At 37.8% G+C, this 21,634-nt stretch overlaps 1 protein-coding gene across 5 annotated transcripts in view; it reads right to left on the bottom strand.

Annotated features, from left to right (window-relative positions):
- The window catches only part of LOC126095716 (gastrula zinc finger protein XlCGF17.1-like), an 83,232-nt gene extending 68,335 nt beyond the window's left edge, over positions 1-14,897 (bottom strand). The window contains exons 1-3 of one of the 5 annotated variants that reach the window (XM_049910469.1): positions 14,584-14,741; positions 14,268-14,333; positions 7,574-7,639 (exon numbers count right to left, since the gene is read on the bottom strand). In XM_049910469.1, coding sequence (XP_049766426.1) covers positions 7,574-7,588 — 15 coding nt within the window. In that variant the 5' untranslated portion in view covers positions 7,589-7,639; positions 14,268-14,333; positions 14,584-14,741. Of the gene's footprint in view, positions 1-7,573; positions 7,640-14,267; positions 14,562-14,583; positions 14,742-14,780 lie in introns of those variants that run through there. The other 4 variants (XM_049910467.1, XM_049910466.1, XM_049910468.1 and 1 more) reach the window with 4 other exon arrangements.
- Between the last annotated feature and the right edge of the window lie 6,737 nt (positions 14,898-21,634).

Below are 21,634 nucleotides of genomic sequence, written 5' to 3'. Positions count from 1 at the left end.
CCCTGATGTTATTCAAACTGTATATTGAGCAAGCAGTAATGGAAACAAAAGAAAAATTTGGAGTAGGTATTAAAATCCAGGGAGAAGAAATAAAAACTTTGAGGTTTGCCGATGACATTGTAATTCTGTCAGAAACAGCAAAGGACTTGGAAGAGCAGTTGAACGGAATGGACAGTGTCTTGAAAGGAGGGTATAAGATGAACATCAACAAAAGCAAAACAAGGATAATGGAATGTAGTCTAATTAAGTCGGGTGAGGCTGAGGGAATTAGATTAGGAAATGAGACACTTAAAGTAGTAAAGGAATTTTGCTATTTGGGGAGCAAAATAATTGATGGTAGTCGAAGTAGAGAGGATATAAAATGTAGACTGGCAATGGCAAGGAAAGCGTTTCTGAAGAAGAGAAATTTGTTAACATCGTGTATTGATTTAAGTGCCAGGAAGTTGTTTCTGAAAGTATTTGTATGGAGTGTAACCATGTATGGAAGTGAAAACTGGACAATAAATAGTTTGGACAAGAAGAGGATAGAAGCTTTCGAAATGATGGTGCTACAGAAGAATGTTGAAGATTAGGTGGGTAGATCACGTAACTAATGAGGAGGTATTGAATAGCGTTGGGGAAATGAAATGTCATCTGGCTAAGGCCCCCCGTCGGGTAGAAGTTTGTGGCACAATCTGACTAGAAGAAGGGATCGGTTGGTAGGACATGTCCTGAGGCATCAAGGGATCACAAATTTAGCATTGGAGGGCAGCGTGGAGGGTAAAAATCGTAGAGGGAGACCAAGAGATGAATACACTAAGCAGATTCAGAAGGATGTAGGTTGCAGTAGGTACTGGAAGATGAAGGAGCTTGCACAGAATAGAGTAGCATGGAGAGCTGCATCAAACCAGTCTCAGGACTGAAGACCACAACAACAACAACACTTACAACAAGAAGGACCTGAGAGATGACAAGCATGTATGTAAAGTTGTAATTTACTATTTGAGTACTTGCTTAATTTGTGATTTAGCAATATTTGTCACATTTTGCTTGCACATTAATAAAATTTCATCTGTTTAAATACACTACTGGCCATTAAAATTGCTACAGACGCGAAATTTAACCGACAGGAAGAAGGTGCTGTGATATGCAAATGATTAGCTTTTCAGAGCATTCACACAAGGTTGGCACTGGAGGCAACACCTACAACATGCTGACATGAGGAAGGTTTCCAACCGATTTCTCATACACAAACAGCAGTTGACCGGCGTTGCCTGGATAAACGTTGTTGATGCCTCGTGTAAGGAAGAGAAATGCGTACCATCACGTTTCCAACTTTGCTAAAGGTCAGATTGTAGCCTATCACGATTGCAGTTTATCATATCGTGACATTGCTGCTCACATTGGTTGAGATCCAATGACTACTAGCAGAATATGGAATCGGTGGGTTCAGGAGGGTAATACGGAACGCTGTGCTGGATCCCAACAGCCTCATATCACTAGCAGTCGAGATGACTGGAATCTTATCCGCATGGCTGTAACGGATCGTGCAGCCACATCTCCATCCCTGAGTCAACAGATGGGGACGTTTGCAAGACAACAACCATCTGCACGAACAGTTCGATGACGTTTGCTGCAGCATGGACTATCAGCTTGGAGACCATGGCTGCGGTTACCCTTGATGCTGCATCACAGACAGGAGCGCCTGCGATGGTGTACTCAACGATGAACCTGGGTGCACGAATGGTAAAACGTCATTTTTTCGGATGAATCCAGGTTCTGTTTACAGCATCATGATAGTCGCATCCGTGTTTGGCAACATCGCGGTGAACGCACATTGGAAGTGTGTATTCGTCATTACCATACTGGTGTATGACCCGGCGTGATGGTAAGGGGTGCCATTGGTTACACGTCTCAGTCACCTCTTGTTCGCATTGACGGCACTTTGAACAGTGGACGTTACATTTCAGATGTGTTACGACCCATGGCTCTACCCTTCATTCGATCCCTATGAAACCCTACATTTCAGCAGGATAATGCACAATCGCATGTTGCAGGTCCTGTACGGGCCTTTCTGGATACAGAAAGTGTTTGACTGCTGCCCTGGCCAGCACATTCTCCAGATCTCTCACCAATTGAAAATGTCTGGTCAATGGTGGCCGAACAACTGCCTCATCACAATACGCCAGTCACTACTCTTGATGAACTGTGGTATCGTGTTGAAGCTGCATGGGCAGCTGTACCGGTACATGCCACCCAATGCCCAGGCGTATCAAGGCCATTATTATGGCCAGAGGTGGTTGTTCTGGGTACTGATTTCTCAGTATCTATGCACCCAAATTGCATGAAAATGTAATCACATGTCAGTTCTAGTATAATATATTTGTCCAATGAATACCCGTTTATCATCTGCATTTCTTCTTGGTGTAGCAATTTTAATGGCCAGTAGTGTATTATCTTGCACGTGAGCAATGTGTGTCTTGTTTGTAAACAAAAAAGTGAAGAAAGGCTTAAATGCTCGGTGAAATGATTTGTCTAAAAGTAAGAAATAAAAAGAGATTAGAGAAAAATTTAACATATCATTGAATGATGCTCAAAATCAGGTACAACAAATGAGGTGCCTATTGAGAATTTAAAGTTCAACATTTAACTTGGTATTTTAGAATTTTAAAGAGTACTAACCAGTATTTGTCTTTTGGACTATCACTCAGTGGATCTCCTCATATCATTAACACATGAACATCTCAGCTATTGTACATGATTTTGAGAAACATTCAGGGCTCATAAGATATTTCTCTAATTTATTTCATTTCTTACTTTTAAAGAAATCATGTTACAAAATATTTAACCTTTTTTTCATTTTTTTATGTTTCAAATTTCGTTCAGAAATTATGAAATATAATTTACTTAAATATCGATCAATTTTCTAATGTTAATCTTAATATTATTGCTATTATTATTATTATTATTATTATTATTATTACGAGACTATAAATCAAGAGAAAGCAGAGACATTCTCATTAGTTTTTCACTGCTCTCGTTGCTTTCAAGCAATTAAACATCCCTTTTCTCCCAAAACTAGATCTCACATTGGTCAGTTTGACACCTATCCCATTTCTCCGTTTTCCACTCTTCATTTGGCTATGAAAATTCGGACAACAATCTATTGTGCAATTTCTAGGATGTCTCATGTTCACTCCACTCAAACTTTTGACCAATAATACTTTTTTTTTAATTACAACAATACACAAGTTATCATTTTAATACAGAGAAAAAAGAATAAAACTTCTCTACACATAAACAAATGCAATTCAGAATTTCCTTTATGAACAGTAGTTAAAGCTAATAGGCTGCCACTTGATGACATCTATCTGTGACTTATGTTTCTTAATTTCCGCAGTGTTGACAGAATGTGGCAATGATTTAACATCATAGAACAGAGCAGATTATAATGAGGCCTTTTATATTCTCAGCAGTTGATTTGTATTTGAGGTTTCAATATGTGTTCCATAGATCCATATATGATAATACGTCACAGGAATGTTAAAAAAATGTAAAGATTTTGAAATTACAAGCAATGATCTAAGGAACTATTGATCACAGCATATAAAACTGTAACAGTTTTTTCATGGTGACCTTGTTCGTAGGCTGTGACAAACTACATCAATGCTATATTCTCTATGTTAAATGATTTCCCAGACAATAATAGGAACCTACAATGTATGCCGAAGACACATGTTATCTGTGCAGATGAGACAAAGAAGAAGTTTGAAAAGGAAGTAGTCCTGAATATTGAAAATGCAAATAAGTATCTACTTCAAAACAAAATTTTTTATAAGCAATTCTAAAACAACGTGTGTTACATTTCAAACCAAACACATGGAAATGTCTAATGTAAATATGAAAATAAATGGAGTGGCAATTGAAGAAGTAAGTAGCACAAAAATTTTAGGAACTATTGTGGATAAGCATGCGATACGACATGATCAAATAGATATGCTGTGTAAAAATATAAACACACTGATCTTCCTCATGTGCAAAAGTTGTGGACGATCAAATTCTCATGGAAGTGTACTGTGGACTAATGTTGCCACATCTGTCCTACTCAGTTCATATGTGGGAAAGTGCACAAGCTGGCTACTTAAAAAGAATATTTGTGATTCAGAAAAGAGCAGTGCAATGAATAGCAAAAATACAACCCAGGCAGTCCTGTAGACGAGCTTTGATACAGCACAATATTATGACAGTGTACTCACCACATATACGGGTGGAGAAAAATTTTGTCACAAAATTTTAATCTTGGATAGCTGATGCAACTAGGAACCAAAATTACTAATATTGTGTAGTTCAACAATGCACCATTTCTAAATTATGGAAACTTGGCACCACCTGCTCCGATTGGCCATGGGATTGCCGTGTTGCCATTTGTCAGTTGACAGGCAATGCTATGGCTGTCAGTTCTCACATACAAACATCCCTCGCCCTGTCACTGCCCCAACATGATATGCATATATGTCGAATAGGTCTTGCTGTTTGTCTAGACCTCACATCAGAAGCATTCACAAGCAAGTTTCGCTTCGGAGCACATGCACACGTCACCTGCGATTAGTCATACCATAAGCATGGCAGCACAGAATTCGTTTGAAGAACAACGAGATATGATTTTTGTTTATGGACTAGCTGATGGTAATGCTCATGAAGCTCGACAGTTGTATGAGGAACGGTACCCAGCAAGACACCATCCAGTCCCACAAACGTTTACAGCAATTCACCAGCGACTTGGCAAAACAGGCTCATTAGCAGGAAATCATGGTGATGCTGGAAGACCTCAAACACAACAGGATGCTGCATTTGAAGAGACTGTTCTCGAGCGCTTCAAGGAAGCGCCTACGACATGTACTTGAGTGGCTGGACACAATGTGGGGGTCACTCATCAGTTAATCTGGGAGGTTTTGAGGGATGACGGCCAGCAACCATTTGGTTTCCACCCTGTCCAAGACGTAAATCCTGTGGCAGACTATGAACACAGGCTAAGGTTTTGCTGGTGGTTTCTGCGACGTGTTGCACAAGATCCCAACTTCCCCGCCATTGTGTTCTTTACCAACGAGTGCACCTTCCATCAGGATGGCCTTTACAACGCTCGAAACGTTCATTACTGGGCACAGGGAAATCCTTTCGTCACGTATGTCCACAGACACTAGGAACGATTTTTGCTCAACATTTGGAGAGGCATAGTGGGTGACCATCTGATTGGGCCAGTCTGTCTACCTCCTCGACTTACCGGGGCAAATTACCTTCACTTTTCGCAAGAAACTGTATGCATGTGGTTGCAGCATGATAGGGTGCCCACACATAACAGTTGTGCTGTGCACGGATATTTAAATTAACTCTTTGATGGCTGGGTAATTGGCAGAGGTGCTCACAGGACATGGCACCATGATCACCAGACCTCAAGCCAACGAACTTTTTCCTGTGGGGATTCTTCAATGTTCTAGTTCATCCACCCAGACGATAACCACCCAGAAACAAAAAGGAATTAACAGATCGCATTCAACATGCTGTCAATCACATTAGGGCAGTGCCAGGAATCTTTGAAAGAGTTCAGCAAAACACCATTTGACATTACCAAGCTTGTGTCATGTCAGAGAGTCACCAGTTTAAGCATCTGCTTTAAGTAAACAATGTCCTTCTTACAAAAAAGGCCCTTTTCAGGGTGACACAATTTGTAAAAGACTTTCTGTACGCGAACTAACAGCTTCCGGCGGGTTTCTTCCCAGTACGTCTTATCATGCAATTACAATGGATGTGTTGGGACCCTGGAGGATTCGCGCCAGGCCCCCAAAGTGGAAGGCTGGTGTGTTACCAAAAAGCGTGCGAGCTCCCTTGGATACATCACAATCTCTGGCAAGCAAGCATCCACAGTCATGCCTTGTCCAGAACATCTGGCACCAGGGCAATCCCGCGGCCAATTGGAGCGCATGTCGCTGAGTTTCTGTAGTTTAAAAATTGTACGTTGTCGACCTACACAACATTATTAGTTTTGGTCCCTACTGGCATCAGCTATCCAGGATCAAAATTTCGTGACAATTTTTCTCCACCCTGTATATTAGAACATCATGGCAGTGAGAGCAAGTAATAATCACCTCCTTAATAAAGATGTACATGACCATGCAACAATAGGAAATGAGAAAGTATTACACAAGCCAGTGAAATCTCAAACGGACAATGAGTGCTCCAGGTGAAGCAGGCAAAAGGTTTTTTAATGAGCTACATATCTCAATTAAGGAAATAAATGGAATACAAGTTTTTTGAAGTCCTTAAAAGTGTATTTCTCAGAGAAAGTACATACAGTATACACAGTATTTAAAATGAAACTAAATGTCACATGTTAGATTGTAGTAGAAAATATTTAACAACCTTTTATGTGCCTACAAAGAGTGATCCTTTTTATTTTTATTGTATGTGCATTGTAATTAATACTTGATGTAACGGAACATGGTAAATGGAGTCAGAACACAGACATTACATCTGTATTAGCCTCTCTGCACTTGAAATTGTATGACACACATAATACTCTCACCTGAAAATTATTATATGAGAGTCCTTAGACAACGAATGAATGAATTGGTCAACTCAGCAATAGTTAACAAGCAGCTTGAGACATTCTACTAGAATGGAAAGGCAGTAGCACCTTCACCCAACTTCACACAAAAATGCCACCACAAGTACTGTGAACAGCGAAAAAGAGAGAATTCTGACATGTGGACTCAAATGAGTTCTATCTTGAAAGCAGCAAACACAAATACACTTTCTTCTGTGTCAGACTTCACACAGGACTTTTTCTGGAAGAGTACAAGAGCAAATAGTTCATCCATTGAAACTGAGCTGTGCAATTTGGATTAAACTTGTCACAAGTGTAAAGACCTAGTTAAAAATAAAAAAATGCCACATGCTAATATGCTATGATAAATAGTTTCTTAGCAATCCATGTAATGTCTTATCTCTTGTGTTGAGATATTTTATTGATAAAGTGGGAAGTCAGCTCTATGTGAATCTTGAAGTTTTCGCAGTGGGTCAAGTATTTAACAAATTTTTAATAATACTACCTTTGTGAACTCATTCTGGAAAATAGCTAGAAAGTAGGCAGCTGAAAGCCAAAGTTATGAAAAGGTTGCTGAAAAATTAGTTATTACTATGGCTGGAATAATGAGAAGAAAAAAGAAAGAAAAAAAAAATTACTTTCACTTAACAAGAGCGACAAACAGATTTCTAACTATCTTAGCAGCCAAAAGCAAACATTTCACACAGGTGAGAAATATGTGCAGAATCTCTTGCATAAATTCCACAACTATTGTTGGGCATCCACTAGACATTTAGGCATTATTCAAAATAGTGAGGGATGGAAAGAATCAAATATTACTCTGTTATGCTATCACAAAGCACTCACTTATTACTCGTCTAAGTTACAACTGCCATCCAGAGAAATTTAAGGTGGAATGACTATGCATATCTAACCATGAGCAAAGCATACAGCACACTGAGACTCATTGTAAGAATGGTAAGCAAGGGTAATTCATTCAAAAACATCACTTACAAAATTCTTGTCCATCCAGTTCTTTATTACTGTCCATTAGTCTGAGACCATTATCAAGTTGGATAGCTGTAAGAAAGGGACAAATTTCACAGAAGAGTTAAGAAATTCATCACGAGTTTGTTTACTGAGCGCAAAAGCATCAGATATGTGCTCAAAAATCTCCCTTGGAAGATGCTACATGGAAGAAGTTGTGCAACACACAAAAGAATTATTCTTACAACTGAAAGATAAATCAAGCATGTACATACAATACATTACTTCCTTCCACACAGCACCATGTACTGACTATAATGGTAACATTAAAGAAACAGAAGCTTTCATGGTGGTGCACCATCCCCTAATGGAAGAGGACGGAACTAAAATGATACCAATAAATTACGGACCCTCTGCAACACTCATCATACGGACTTGGTGAGTACAAAACCAAGGTTTATTAGTCCACAATGCACTGACTGAATTTCTGTGGTGCTATTCAAACATGACCATATTATTTCATTCTGATCAAGATAATTATAGTGTCTGTTTCGTGATGGGACCTACAAAATATGATGAACAAATAAATGCTCATACAATGGTATCTGTTCATCAGCTGAAGAATGTGTCATTTTTACCAGACAGAATTAACACCTGATGACAAGACCACTGAAATTATATATTACAAAAAGTTTAACCTGGCACAAAGTGGTTTCCCTGAGAATTTCAGGTATCTGGAGCAAGATGGTGTCATACAAGATCCATGGTAAATTAACATTTAGCGGAAGAGGGGGAATGGAGTTAGGCCATAGTTTTCAGACAACAATAATTTACATAGAATAACATTCACATAATTAACACACTTTGAAATATCAAGTATCTTAATATTTGTGATTTATAAAACTCAATAAAATTCAATTCTAATGACAGATTAAAACAAAGAAATCCCTGGGATTTTATGAAATTCCTGAAACTCTGAGATTTTCCTGATATTTCCAAGTAAAATGTAATTCCCTGAGAATTTCAGGTTTTCCAGAAGAATCTGCACCAACAAGCATTCAGAAGGAATCACAGATATTTCTTTGTGTGGAGTGGTTTATGAAATTGTAGGAAACTGTTTGTACTGTGCAATACCAACGTAGTTCAATGGGAAAAATAATTTTGTGGTATGTTAAAACCATATGCCGGACCACGTCTCAAAACTGGAACCTTTGTATTTTGTGGGCAAGTGTTCTAATGACTGAGATATCCAACCCTACAGCTTCACTTCCACAAATAATTCTTTTCTTATTGTCCAAAACAACACAAGTTCTTCTGCACATCTTGCATGAAAAGCACTCATGGAATAAGAATATTGCAGAGAAATGGTCTGACCAGAGTCTACAATTTTATTTCAAGAATAAATTTTCACTCTACAGTGGAGTATACTCTAGGTTCAAGGTTCAAGTTCTGGTGCAGCATGCAGTTATAATTTGCCAGGAAATTTCAAATAAGTGCACACTCCACTGCGCAGTGAAAATTCATTCTAGGAGAAAGGTTAGAGTTAAAATCTTTCTGATGACAGGGCCACGACAGAAGCTCAGTAGCAAGACTGAAACGGACCTGGCTGTGGCCCTTCAAAAGAAACCTGTAATACTATAGAGAATGCATGAAGTAGGCAGAATCTGTTCCCATCACTGTTTGGTGCAGTAGATGATTGGAAGATTGTAAATGGCAGTTGTCAGAGAGAGGATGAAGCAAACTTTTGGACTGTCATAACGAAATTGGAGTGGGTTCCAGTCCAAGAATGTACTGAGTTGTTAAGTCCATTTTTATAGGATACTAATAAGTGTAGTTTTGAGCATGTATATACACACACACATAGGATTATGGGTTCCTTCACAGCAAACTGAGGAGATAATGATAATGCATAAGGCTACTCCAAGAGCGCCACCTGCAGGGAGTCCAGCCACCTTGTGCAAAACTTTTTAGTTGACACCACTTCGGCAACTTGCATGTTGATGAGAATGAAATGATGATGATGAAGACAACACAATACCCAGTCCCTTAGCAGAGAAAAATCTGACTCAGTGTGAGGGTATGGGATTTTCCATATGTTTTGTCGCCAAAGTTCTGTGAAATAAATGATTTTGTTAACTGAGGATGAACTCTTGTACTAATCTATATAAATAAAAATGTAAATGTTTGTTTGTTTAATAATATGTATCTCTGAAAGTTCTTCACCAATTGCCTTGAAATTTTGACAACACTGCATTCTAATACTGGCGTGTATTTAGGTACCTATTTTTTATAACTTTTTGAGATTTTTCTGTAACAACATGTCCCTAATATTAAACTCATACGAAATTATATACGACATATATTAAAAAATAAGTATATAAAAATGCGTAATGTCAATGCCATTTTGTGTCAAAATCTCAAAGCATTTGGTCAAAAACTTTCAGAGATTTGCTATTAGGAATATCTACAGTTTGTTTCTTCAAAATCTCAAACCACCAAGTTCTTCATTGATTGCTCTGAAATTTTGACACAATATTGTATTCGAATACCAAAGTGTTTTTATGTACCTACTGGAATGCCATCTGGTAGATATACAACAAAATGGGTGTCTTTATAAAAATATAAATATCGGTTTGTTCAAAATCATTAAGCTCCAAATGTTCTTGACTGATTGATTTGAAATTTTGACTTATGTTGATGTCTAATATAGGCAATTTCTTACTTTTCCATTTAAGCATACTGAGCCACAGGAAATCATGGCCACTTACAGCTAGTTTTAGATATAAGTGAACTAGCTTTATTACCAGACGATTTGTTCATTTGTTTATTGAGAAAAGTCGTCCAGAACTTAAAAGTGTTATTACTGTGTAAGAGGATTTATTAAGGAGCAAGTCTTGTTTCATATGTTCTATTATATGACTGAGGTATTCCGCATTGGCCCAATGCTGTCCCAAGAACGTTAAGGTTGTGCTTGGCATCCTTTGCAAAGTAATTGGAGGTAGCAAAGAATCTGTCGCGAGACCCATGGGATCAAAGAATACCAACAACTAGAAGATTATAACAATAATGTACATGTACTGACATTCCATTTTGGGAGGGGGAAAGTTTGGAGTTTGTTCAAAATGAGCTGTAACTAGATGATTAACCTCCGGCCACATTTTGTAATTAAAGGCAACAACAGAAGCCTTCCCATAAATCAAAGTTGATGAGTTCTGGTTCTGGCAGAAGGTGAGTTCTTCTACAGACGTGAGAAGAACTGGCAATCTCTCTGGGTATAAATATCCAAGCAGTCACTTTTCTGTGTTTTAAATATGATACAGTGTACCATTAACGAGATTTTAAGCCACTGCAGCCGTGTTACAGGAACATTATATCGTAGACCCATTGTAGCTAGACACTGTGGTAAATGGGGCTGGAAAAAATGACCTAAATTTAATAATTGATAACAAAACATTTATGAAATGTAACAGCATTTCTGTTCCATAAACATTTCATTGCCGATTACTAAATTTCCATCAATTTCACCAGACCCATCATCACAGTATCTTGCTACACTTTGTCTACGACATAATGTTCCTGTAACATTTCCAACTGATGGTATGCTTGAAGTGGCTCAAAAACTAGTTGACAGTGCAATAGATTGTATCTGAAATCCAAAAAATCAAATGGTTGCATATTTATACCCAGATAAATAGACAATTTAAATCACAGTTGCACTTCATCATGCACAATAAATATACTGAAAATAAGAAGAATTATCAACAAGTTGGGGGTTCGCAGACATCTCAGAGCTGAAGACAAGCAATAAGGTAATTAATAAATTAACTGAACCCTCGCACTAGCCGGGAATCGAACCTGGGCCCCTTAGACACTGACCGCTCAGCTACAGAGGTGGAAACTGAGGTGATAAGTACACACCACATAAAATCCTACTTGTTATATTCATGGTAGACATGGTACTTACCTGATCCCACTCAGTTAAATTCACTGTTAAATTTCAGAGTATGTTGACAGTTAATGTTATTACCTTCATTCAGACTCCTAGTGTTCCTTGTCCTGTTGCTCTCTCATTTGAATATAGTGTACTGTTATATTAATACAGTACTCAAACGTGCCAGTGAAACAGAAATAGTAGAAAGAATAAAAGGATTAACCACATAATCCAAGCTTTGAATGGTTGGCAGAAACATAAACAAGACTGAGCTTGCAGGTAAGATTAAAGAGAAAGTCCTGAAACAGAATAGTATGGTGGCGCCAGCAAGTTCACCCCAGTGGAAAATAGCGAAAGTCACATCATGTACATGATGAAATAGGAGGCATGAGTCAAAGTGAGGGAAAGAAATGCAGGAATCTGAATGCAGTAGTCACCATCATTGCACATACATTTATAAATACGAGTTGCTATCCATGACTATTGAAATATTCTGATTTACAGCAATATAATATGCTACCACTTCCTTAGTTATAACTAATTAATACTACAGCAACTGGTTTCAGATGTATGGTCATCATCACTTACCGCTACATAGAGGAAATTATTCCTTATGGCTGACGAAACTAAATTTCATAAAAAAATCTTTCTTTTTTGAAGCAATATGCACTCCTTAATGCTGCTAAATTGTAGCAATGCCCTGACACTGGACAAGGAGGAATCACAATTTAGCAGCATTACAGAGCACACAGTTTCTGAGAAAAAAATAGTTTACCCAAAATGCAATGTTTATAACAAGTCTTACAGGAAACCATAAGTAATGATTTGTACAACTTCGAAACTTACATCCAATTCATAAACTTAACTAGCTGAGTTTGACATTTAATTTAGCAGCAGAGTTTAAATTTATATATGACATATAAATTACACCACCCTAATTGTAATTAATTAATTTTTGTTTTGCTTTGACCAGTCTACACATCAGTTTAGGTCATGCTCAAGGCATTACAGAATATTTATAAACACACATACGATTACGCAGGACAAGTGGCTTACAGTGGTTAAGGACTGATGGGAGTTAGAACCCTGCATCTGCCAAACATAAGTCCAGTCTCTTAACACTGCACCACCTCAGGTAGTATTTTGTTTGTATACAGTAAACTATACTGACATTATTCCAAGATCTAAAAATACTAAAAAGAAAAAATAAATCAGGTTGCCTATTCCTTCCAAATTTGAATCACAACCTTAAGTAATGCACCACCTTCCTCAGTGAAATGATGAAGTAGCATACTAAATAGAAGATATTACTGCCAAATTAATAAATTTTGTTGCTTTGCTCCCATCCTTTGCCGAAACCTTTGTCTTTAAGTTGGACGGTGGTCTGCCCTCCAGCTTGTCTGTGTTATATCCCAAAATTTCCATTACTGAATAAATATTTCAAGGATACCTGCTTACATATTGCTATCAGACCTCACAGAACATTGTTGAGAGAAATGTTATAATATGTAAATTACAGGCTGTTAGGAAGCATGTATGCAATGAACTATCTGAATTCTATATATGAAACGAATCTGAAGACTATGTAATAATACAGTTGAGAGTTATGAGAATCCCTCAGGCAAGATAAACTATAATTTTACAATCGGAGAAAAAGGAAATTCACCAAAACAATGAATTCTATTATGTTCCTGAGGTCTAAATAAAATAAAACGTACGTATATACTTAAAATTTGTGCTTCAACTAATTATCCAACTGAAGTTACATACTCAATGTACCAATTCACACAAAACTGGATATTCAGGAATTACAACAAATACAAAATTAAGAAGTAGTGTTTATCAGATGTCAGGGAAGGTGTGGCTGATGATTTCTTACGTTTCAGCTTGTGCTATCTTACGGCCCCCATGTCACCAATTTTTCACTTCTTTTCCCAGCAATTGTAAATGGAATTTAACACACACAGGCAAATTAATGCTGATATTTGAACCGTGCAGATTTGTTTATCATGCAGTGTTTTCTGTCTATATAATACATTGGGCATGCTTTGTGCAGTTGTTGATAAAAGTGGAAATGAAATTATAAATTAATAACAATGGATATGGAATGGTACTGCAGTTCACTAACACATGGGCATAACCTGCCAAAAACAAATATACTGGAGAGAACAACTGTTTGTAAAACTTCTATATTGCTGTTAACTTTACTCTTTCCAGTTTGCCCATGGCAGACTCTGCGTTTCCATGTACAATTACAGTCTGAAGAAAAAAAATGTGAATAAAAAAATATTTGAGCCCATCCACTCCAAAATATTCACTTGTGGTATCCTCTTCTAAAACACACATGTTAAGTGTCATACTTCGTATTTTCTTAACCGTTCTTGCTAATTGTTATTATCTGAGTCAAAATATATGAGAAAATCCCTTCACAATAAGGTCTTCATATCTTCTTCTTGTGGTCACTTTTACAGAAATAATCACATAAAACTTAAATTAAAATCATATTTTAATGATTTTCAATCGTTTGCGAGTGACGCGCTGAATCCATATTAGTTTGCCGCAAATAATTACTCGTCTCTCATGTGTCAAACTTATTAAAGGACATGGGCAAAAAAAACAAACACTGTCATTTGTGACAGCAGCTGTGCAGGGCTTCGTAATCTAAATATCTTTGCATAGCCGTATCTGGTACCGTGCAGTGAATAAATTGAAAACTGAGTTCACCGCGAGGGTGTTGCTGAACTTCGTTAATATGTCACAAACAACAGTGTAGGAGACATTGATGCCTACCTCTTTCATAACACGGTTGAATGCTGGGCCAGACATGACGTCCTGGTATATAGCTTCCAAATGATTCTGTAAAAGCGATAAAACAAAACAGTCATCATCATTTGTGGCAGGCAAGTATATTTCGAAACAGGTTAATTCTGAAGTGGTATTTGTTGTGAGCCTCGGTAAAAATACACTCCCTCCCTAGACGCCATAACACTGACTACAAGATGTTTACTGTCTGAGGAGAAAAATCTTCCCACCTGTTTCTTCGGCTAAGAAAACTATTCAGGTTGCTCGAAAAGTAATTTGCAAACTCGTAAAATATAATACAAACCTTAGTTGTACGATAAATTAATTCACTAATCGAAAACAATTTAGAGTAAAATCCAGTTCCTTAACGAACCAACTTTATGCAATTCAAAGGAGCAATCTATACTAATGATAAGTGAAAAGGAAGGGTCCGCTTTAACATCAGGAGGCTACCAGGACACATTAAAATTAACTAATTTACATCATGTACGATAGTACGACCGTTATTCTGATTCGAGGAGCATATGCGGTTTCTCTAGATTTGACGTTAAAAGTGAAAACGATACGAAGAATGAAAGAAAGAAACTTGTTTATGTAACATGTTGGTAGTGCTGTTATTGCAAGCAATCACTGTCACTTCCTGATTAAAGTATATGGTAACGAAAAGTGTAAAGTTGTCTTGAAAGCGCAAGTCTTGAAAATTTACGAAGTCGACACGCTCTGTAGCTAAGGCATGGTTTAAGAAATAAACCACTTGAGATTTCTTAGTGACATTTTCTCCATTCTTGCGGTATCGAGAATACTGTACAAGTTGTACTACATCACTAAATGCACTATTATACTTCAAAAAAAATCGGCAAAAGGAATTTCGCACGACTTAGCCGTATTCTGATGTAGATTGTAGGCCGTAAATATGCATAATACTAACGTGTTTGAAGTGAATAATTACGGAGATACAAATTCCCTTTTGGGTGAAGGTAAATTTATAGATAGTGCAATATACATGATACTTTTATCATCATCTTTTTCTTGTAACTATTAAGCAAGACTAGTAGTAAATAAATATCATCATCTTTAATGTCAAAGTAGCAGCTGTTCTTAATGTAGCTGACACTCCTTCCAGTTGTCATTTTTTATGTGCTGTCTTATAAGTGAGACAAGACTAAAGATTATTGATAAACGGGACAAAAATAAAGATTATTATTCATAATCTTCAAACATCTGTTAATAATTTATGCTTCCATTTATTGATAAAGGTTCGTCACTGTGACATTGTGAACACGATAGGCTATAATGATAATTGAATGAATTGTAACATATAATTAAATGCTATTACCCTAATAAGCTTACAAAAGGAGCAGACCATGAGCATCTTTACTTCACTGGGTAGTAACCATAGACTACTGCATTTAACACTCTCGTCATACTGTGTTGCCTGAAATTGCTGCAACAGCTCTCAGTTTGTTCCTGTGCGACAGATTTACTATTGTAAATCCTGTGTTTAACAGTACCGTATTATTTCATGTGACATCGTACAGAATTATCACTTTTGTAACACTATAGGCCTACAGGTGAATCTGAAACTGCTTGTATAAAATAAATTATGAGACAGGTTTTATGTTATTTAAAAAACACTCAAAAATCATTGTGAACCATCCTGAACTGTAATTAAAGAGGAATAAAGAAATTCCAGGCAGCAGGATCCAAACTGAGTGCTATTTTCTCAGTGAATATTTTCTAAATTGTAGTAGTCTGATCTCCCAATAAATACAGTAGGCTACTATACTCACTAAATTGCATCTTGTATACAGAGACCCTACTCGCTTGACCACAACAAATAAGAAATGTGAACTTTTTTTGGGTCATGAAACACTGTGTATTGTTGCATTGCAATCTTCAGTCTGAGACTGGTTTATTGCAGCACTCAACATTGGTGTATCCTGTGCAAGCCTCTTCTGTTCTCTTCTTGTCTGAACTGCTTATTGTCCACTTATCTGTTCTCTATTCTGTACCAGGCTACACTTCAGTCCTCTAGAAAAGGCTTTGTAACGTTTAAAATTATGTTAGATATTAACAGATTTCTCTTTCTCATAAAATGCTTTTTTTTCCAATCTGTATGTCCTTCAGCCATCATCAGTTATTTTGCTGCTCAAATAGATAAAATGATCTATTACTTTTAGTGTGTCTATTCCTAATTTAATTTCTTCAGAATCACCTAATTTAATTTGACTAAATTCCATTAACCTTTGTTTTACTTTTGTTGATGTTTGTCTTATAATTTCTTTTCAAGATACTATCTATTCTGTTAAAATGCTCTTCCAAGTCCTTTCAGTCTCAGACAGAACTAGGCCTACAGTGTTGTCAGCAAACCTCTTGGATTTTTCTCTTCCCAGAACTTTAGTCCCCATCCTACGTTCCTCCTTGACTTCCATTACTGCTCGCTCAGTATGCAGATTGAATAATGTAGGGGATAGATTACAACCTTTTCCACTCCCTTCACAACTGCCACATCCATCTCCTGCTCTTGTAACTGTGGTCCAGTTTCTGTACAAGTTATAAATAACCTTTTGCTCCCTGTATTTTATCCTCATCACCTTCAAAATTTGAAACAATGTAGTCCAGTCAGCACTGCCAAAAGGTTTCTTTGAATCTGCAAATGCTATAAATTTATATTTGGCTTTCTTCAATCTATCATCTAATATAAGATGTAGAGTCAGTAATGCTTCATGTGTTCCAATATCTCTTCAGACCCCAAATTGATCTTCCCTGAGGTAGGCTTCACAGGTTTTTCTGTTCTTCTGTGAATAATATGTGTCAATATTTCAACCATGGTTAACTTATGAGTCAATAGTATTCACACTAGTTAATCATTTATTGTCTTTGGAACTGAAATCATTACATTCTTCCTGAAGTCTGAGGGTACGTGTCCCATCTCATATCTCTTGCACACCAGGTAGAGATGGGCAAAACTGTTCTTTTCAGAGATCGGATCAGAACTGTTCACTCCCTGAAATGAACTAGCTCTTTTTCATGACTCACCACTCATTCACAATAGAAAATAATGGAAGGCACATTGCCCTTTAAACTTGGTTTATTCCGGTACTATACCTGTATTTTGATCTTATTTGATCCTATTTTGAAGTAACACAGATAATGAGTAAGAATTTTGTATTGTTTATTGAAGTTTCCACGATATGACAAAGTTTTTGATTATTGATTTATTTTGCACTATTGTGGTTTTTTGGGTGATCGGAAAATGTTGTAACTTGAGATTTACATTAACAATATATTTGGCTACAATGTATTAAAATTTCATTAACCTCGTACAAATACATCGCAAGCCATGAATTTTTAAAGTGAACGTTTCCTTCCGAAGACGCCTAAAATTGTAAAATCCGTACCAGAATAAGGGAAAAAATATATAAATTTGACTGTAAGACTAAAGTGCTGCATATAGCCTTATGCAGAATAAAACAAGGAAAATATTGGTGTATCACGTTTTGCGATACGTTTATCGGTTCGCTCGTAATTAAAGCGTAAATTCGAGTGTCCATAATAAAAATCCTATAGTAAGAGGAGTAGTCAGGAACCTAATCTGATCAGTTTAAACAAATAAAAATAAAATAAAAACAAATGATGTATACATAACATAATAATGTAATATATATAGCGGTATTACTACGAAGAACAATATCCAGTAGAGACGAACTCCGATGCAGAGGCGCTGAGTCAAGCAGGTCGAGCCGCGAGCTGTATTACTGCGTGAGCTAAGACCACAGAGACCAGAGTGACGCCTGAGTTGCTTTGCTCAATGCTCTGACTGGAGTCGAGAACGGTGCGGTGAGCGTTGAGCTGGCGAGTTCCGAGGGTGGGGGGAGCGGTGAACAGCCACCAGTCACCCGCTCCGAGACAAATCGTCCGTTCTCTTGCAAGCAGGTTGTTGCAAGTAGTTCTTATGTTCTCCGCTAGGAGGCTCTCTGTCCTGTTGCTCGCATCGGCTGCCCAGAGGGCAGGACGTGCGACTGAAACGATCGCCGACAGAGTGCGATGCTAAGTTAAGCTGCGCCAGACACTGCACGCGGCAGAGGACGCACAGAAACGGCATGGCATATGTGAAACACAAAATCCAATGGGGCACTGCACAATGCAGGCAGCCAAGGCAGAAGCAGGGCAGAGGCCGGCGCCGGCTGTGTTGTGTGGCGTGCACTGTGCTCTGACCAGCAGAGGCGCCGCTGATATGCTCCGTCTCCCTCTCTCTCTCTCTCTCTCTCTCTCTCTCTCTCTCTCTCTCTCTCTCTCTCTCTCTCTGCCATGGGAAACGTTTGGAACTACCGTTCTTTTTTTCTGAATCACTGATTGTTCACTCCTTTGAAAGATTCAACTCTATGAATCAGTTCAGGAGCGGATCCCCCATCTCTAACACCAGGTGTAATAGTTTTGTAGTGGCTGGCTCTGCCAAGGATCTCAGTAATTCTGAGTGAATGTTTTCTACTCAAGGGGCCTTATTTCAATTTCGATGTTTCATTGCTATTTCAAATTCTTCTCACAGTATCATATCTGCCATCTCATCTTCACCTACTTTCTCATCCCTCTATAATATTGTCCTCAAGTTTGTTTCCCTTTACGGACCCTTTATTCGTTCCACCCTCCACCCTTCTTTGGTTGTTACTGGCTTGCCATCTGGCCACTAAATATTAATGCAGCTACTTCTCTTTTCTCCAAAGGTCTCTTTAATTTTCCTGTAGGTGACATATCCTTTTCCCGTTGTCATATACATAACTACAGCCTTGTGTTTGTCTTCTAGCCATTCCCGCTTAGCCATTTTGTATTTTCCATCAGTCATATTTCTTAGGCATCTGAATTTTCTGTTGTCTGATTCTTTTCCTGCATTATTATATTTTGTCTTTTCACCAGTTGAATTCCGTATCTCAACAACCCAGATTTTACATTGTTAATTCACTATCTCCTATGTTATGCAAAGATCTCACTAGGACTTCATTTTTTACCTATGCAGTCCTCTGCTGCCTTACCTATTCCATCTCTCAGAGCTTCCCAATTATCTTCTGTTGTATTCCTTTCCTGTCCTTCATTTCAGCATTACCTAATGCTCTTTCTGAAATTCTCAAAATATTTGATTCTTTCATTTTACCCAGGCCCCATCTCCTTCTCAACCTCATGTCTGTCTTGACTAAAATAATACAATCACTGAGCTGTTCAGAGTAGCTTACCTCCATTCCTGTTTTCTTGTTCATTACTAGGCCAACTGCTGCATTACCCCTATTTGAATTTATTTTGATAACACTGTACTTACCTGACCAAAAGCACACTTGTTTCTCCCATCACTCTTCACTTAACTCTCACTATATCTAACTTAAACCTATCCATTTCCCTTTTAAATTTTTAAGCTTCCATACCCAATTATGGAACCTAACATGCCATACGCCCTCCAGCAAAATGCCAAGCCCCGCCCCCCGTTGATTACGATCTCCTGCTGAATAGTCCCCACTCGCAGACCTGAATGAGGATATATTTTAGCTCCAGAATATTTTACACAAAAGGATGGCATGTTCATTAACCCGTACAGCAGAGCTGTGCACTGTTGTTGTTGTTGTTGTTGTTGTTGTTGTTGTTGTCTTCGGTCCTGAGACTGGTTTGATGCAGCTCTCCATGCTACTCTATCCTGTGCAAGCTTCTTCATCTCCCAGTACCTACTGCAGCCCACATCCTTCTGAATCTGCTTAGTGTACTCATCTCTTGGTCTCCCTCTACGACTTTTACCCTCCACACTGCCCTCCAGTACTAAACTGGTGATCCCTTGATGCCTCAGAACATGTCCTACCAACCGATCCCTTCTTCTAGTCAGGTTGTGCCACAAACTCCTCTTCTCCCCAATTTTATTCAATACCTCCTCATTAGTTATGTGATCTACCCATCTAATCTTCAGCATTCTTCTGTAGCACCACATTTCGAAAGCTTCTATTCTCTTCTTGTCTAAACTATTTACTGTCCACATTTCACTTCCATACATGGCTACACTCCATACAAATACTTATAGAAACAACTTCCTAACACTTAAATCAATACTCGATGTTAACAAATTTCTCTTCTTCAGAAACACTTTCCTTGCTATTGCCAGTCTACATTTTATATCCTCTCTACTTCGACCATCATCAGTTATTTTGCTCCCCAAATAGCAAAACTCCTTTACTACTTTAAGTGCCTCATTTCCTAATCTAATTCCCTCAGCATCACCCGACTTAATTCGACTACATTCCATTATCCTCGTTTTGCTTTTGTTGATGTTCATCTTATACCCTCCTTTCAAGACACTGTCCATTCCGTTCAACTACTCTTCCAAGTCCTTTGCTGTTTCTGACAGAATTACAATGTAATCGGCAAACCTCAAAGTTTTTATTTCTTCTCCCTGGATTTTAATACCTACTCAGAATTTTTCTTTTGTTTCCTTTACTGCTTGCTCAATATACAGATTGAATAGCTTTGTGGAGAGGCTACAACCCTGTCTCACTCCCTTCCCAACCACTGCTTCCCTTTCATGTCCCTCGACTCTTATAACTGCCATCTAGTTTCTGTACAAATTGTAAATAGCCTTTCACTCCCAGTATTTTACCCCTGCCACCTTCAGAATTTGAAAGAGAGTATTCCAGTCAAGATTGTCAAAAGCTTTCTCTAAGTCTACAAATGCTAGAAACGTAGGTTTGCTTTTCCTTAATCTTTCTTCTAAGATAAGTCGTACTGCAATTTTGTATTTTCTCCTTTCATCAATTAAATTCAGTATCTCTTCTGTTACCCAAGGATTTCTACTAACCCTCGTCTTTTTACCTACTTGATCCTCTGCTGCCTTCACTATTTCATTCCTCAAAGCTACCCATTCTTCTTCTACTGTGCACTATCTGAAACATATTGTGGCTGTAGCCTTTACTTTCAGCTTTTTGTAATACCAATGTAGCATGACCTTGTTGGCTATTGTCACAAAGCCAGATCTATTAAAACCAGTGGCCCTGTAATTACTGGAAAGGCTGTTGCTCCTTTCCAGGCACCACATTTTAGTATGGCCTCTCCACAGGTACCACTTTGTTATGATTACACCTACGTACAGCTGTCTGTAATGTTGAGGCACGCAAGGTCCACATTTCATGGCAAGGAAGCCACTGTAACTGACATCAATAAATCAGCAAATAAATTTAGCTTTTCCGGAATAAACATTAAAATCAGCAAACATTAAAATCATTTCTCTGTCCTTAGCTATAGGGCAGGTCAAAGTAGACTGAAGTCAAGATTACTACTTAGTGTCAAAAATTCACTGAAACTAAAATATAAATTATTAAATACACCTC

This window comes from Schistocerca cancellata, chromosome 8, assembly GCF_023864275.1.
Source record: "Schistocerca cancellata isolate TAMUIC-IGC-003103 chromosome 8, iqSchCanc2.1, whole genome shotgun sequence".
In the NCBI taxonomy this organism is placed as follows: Eukaryota; Metazoa; Arthropoda; class Insecta; order Orthoptera; family Acrididae; genus Schistocerca; species Schistocerca cancellata.
The sequence above is the reverse complement of the archived record's forward strand: the minus strand, read 5'-3'. Positions and strand labels throughout refer to the sequence as shown.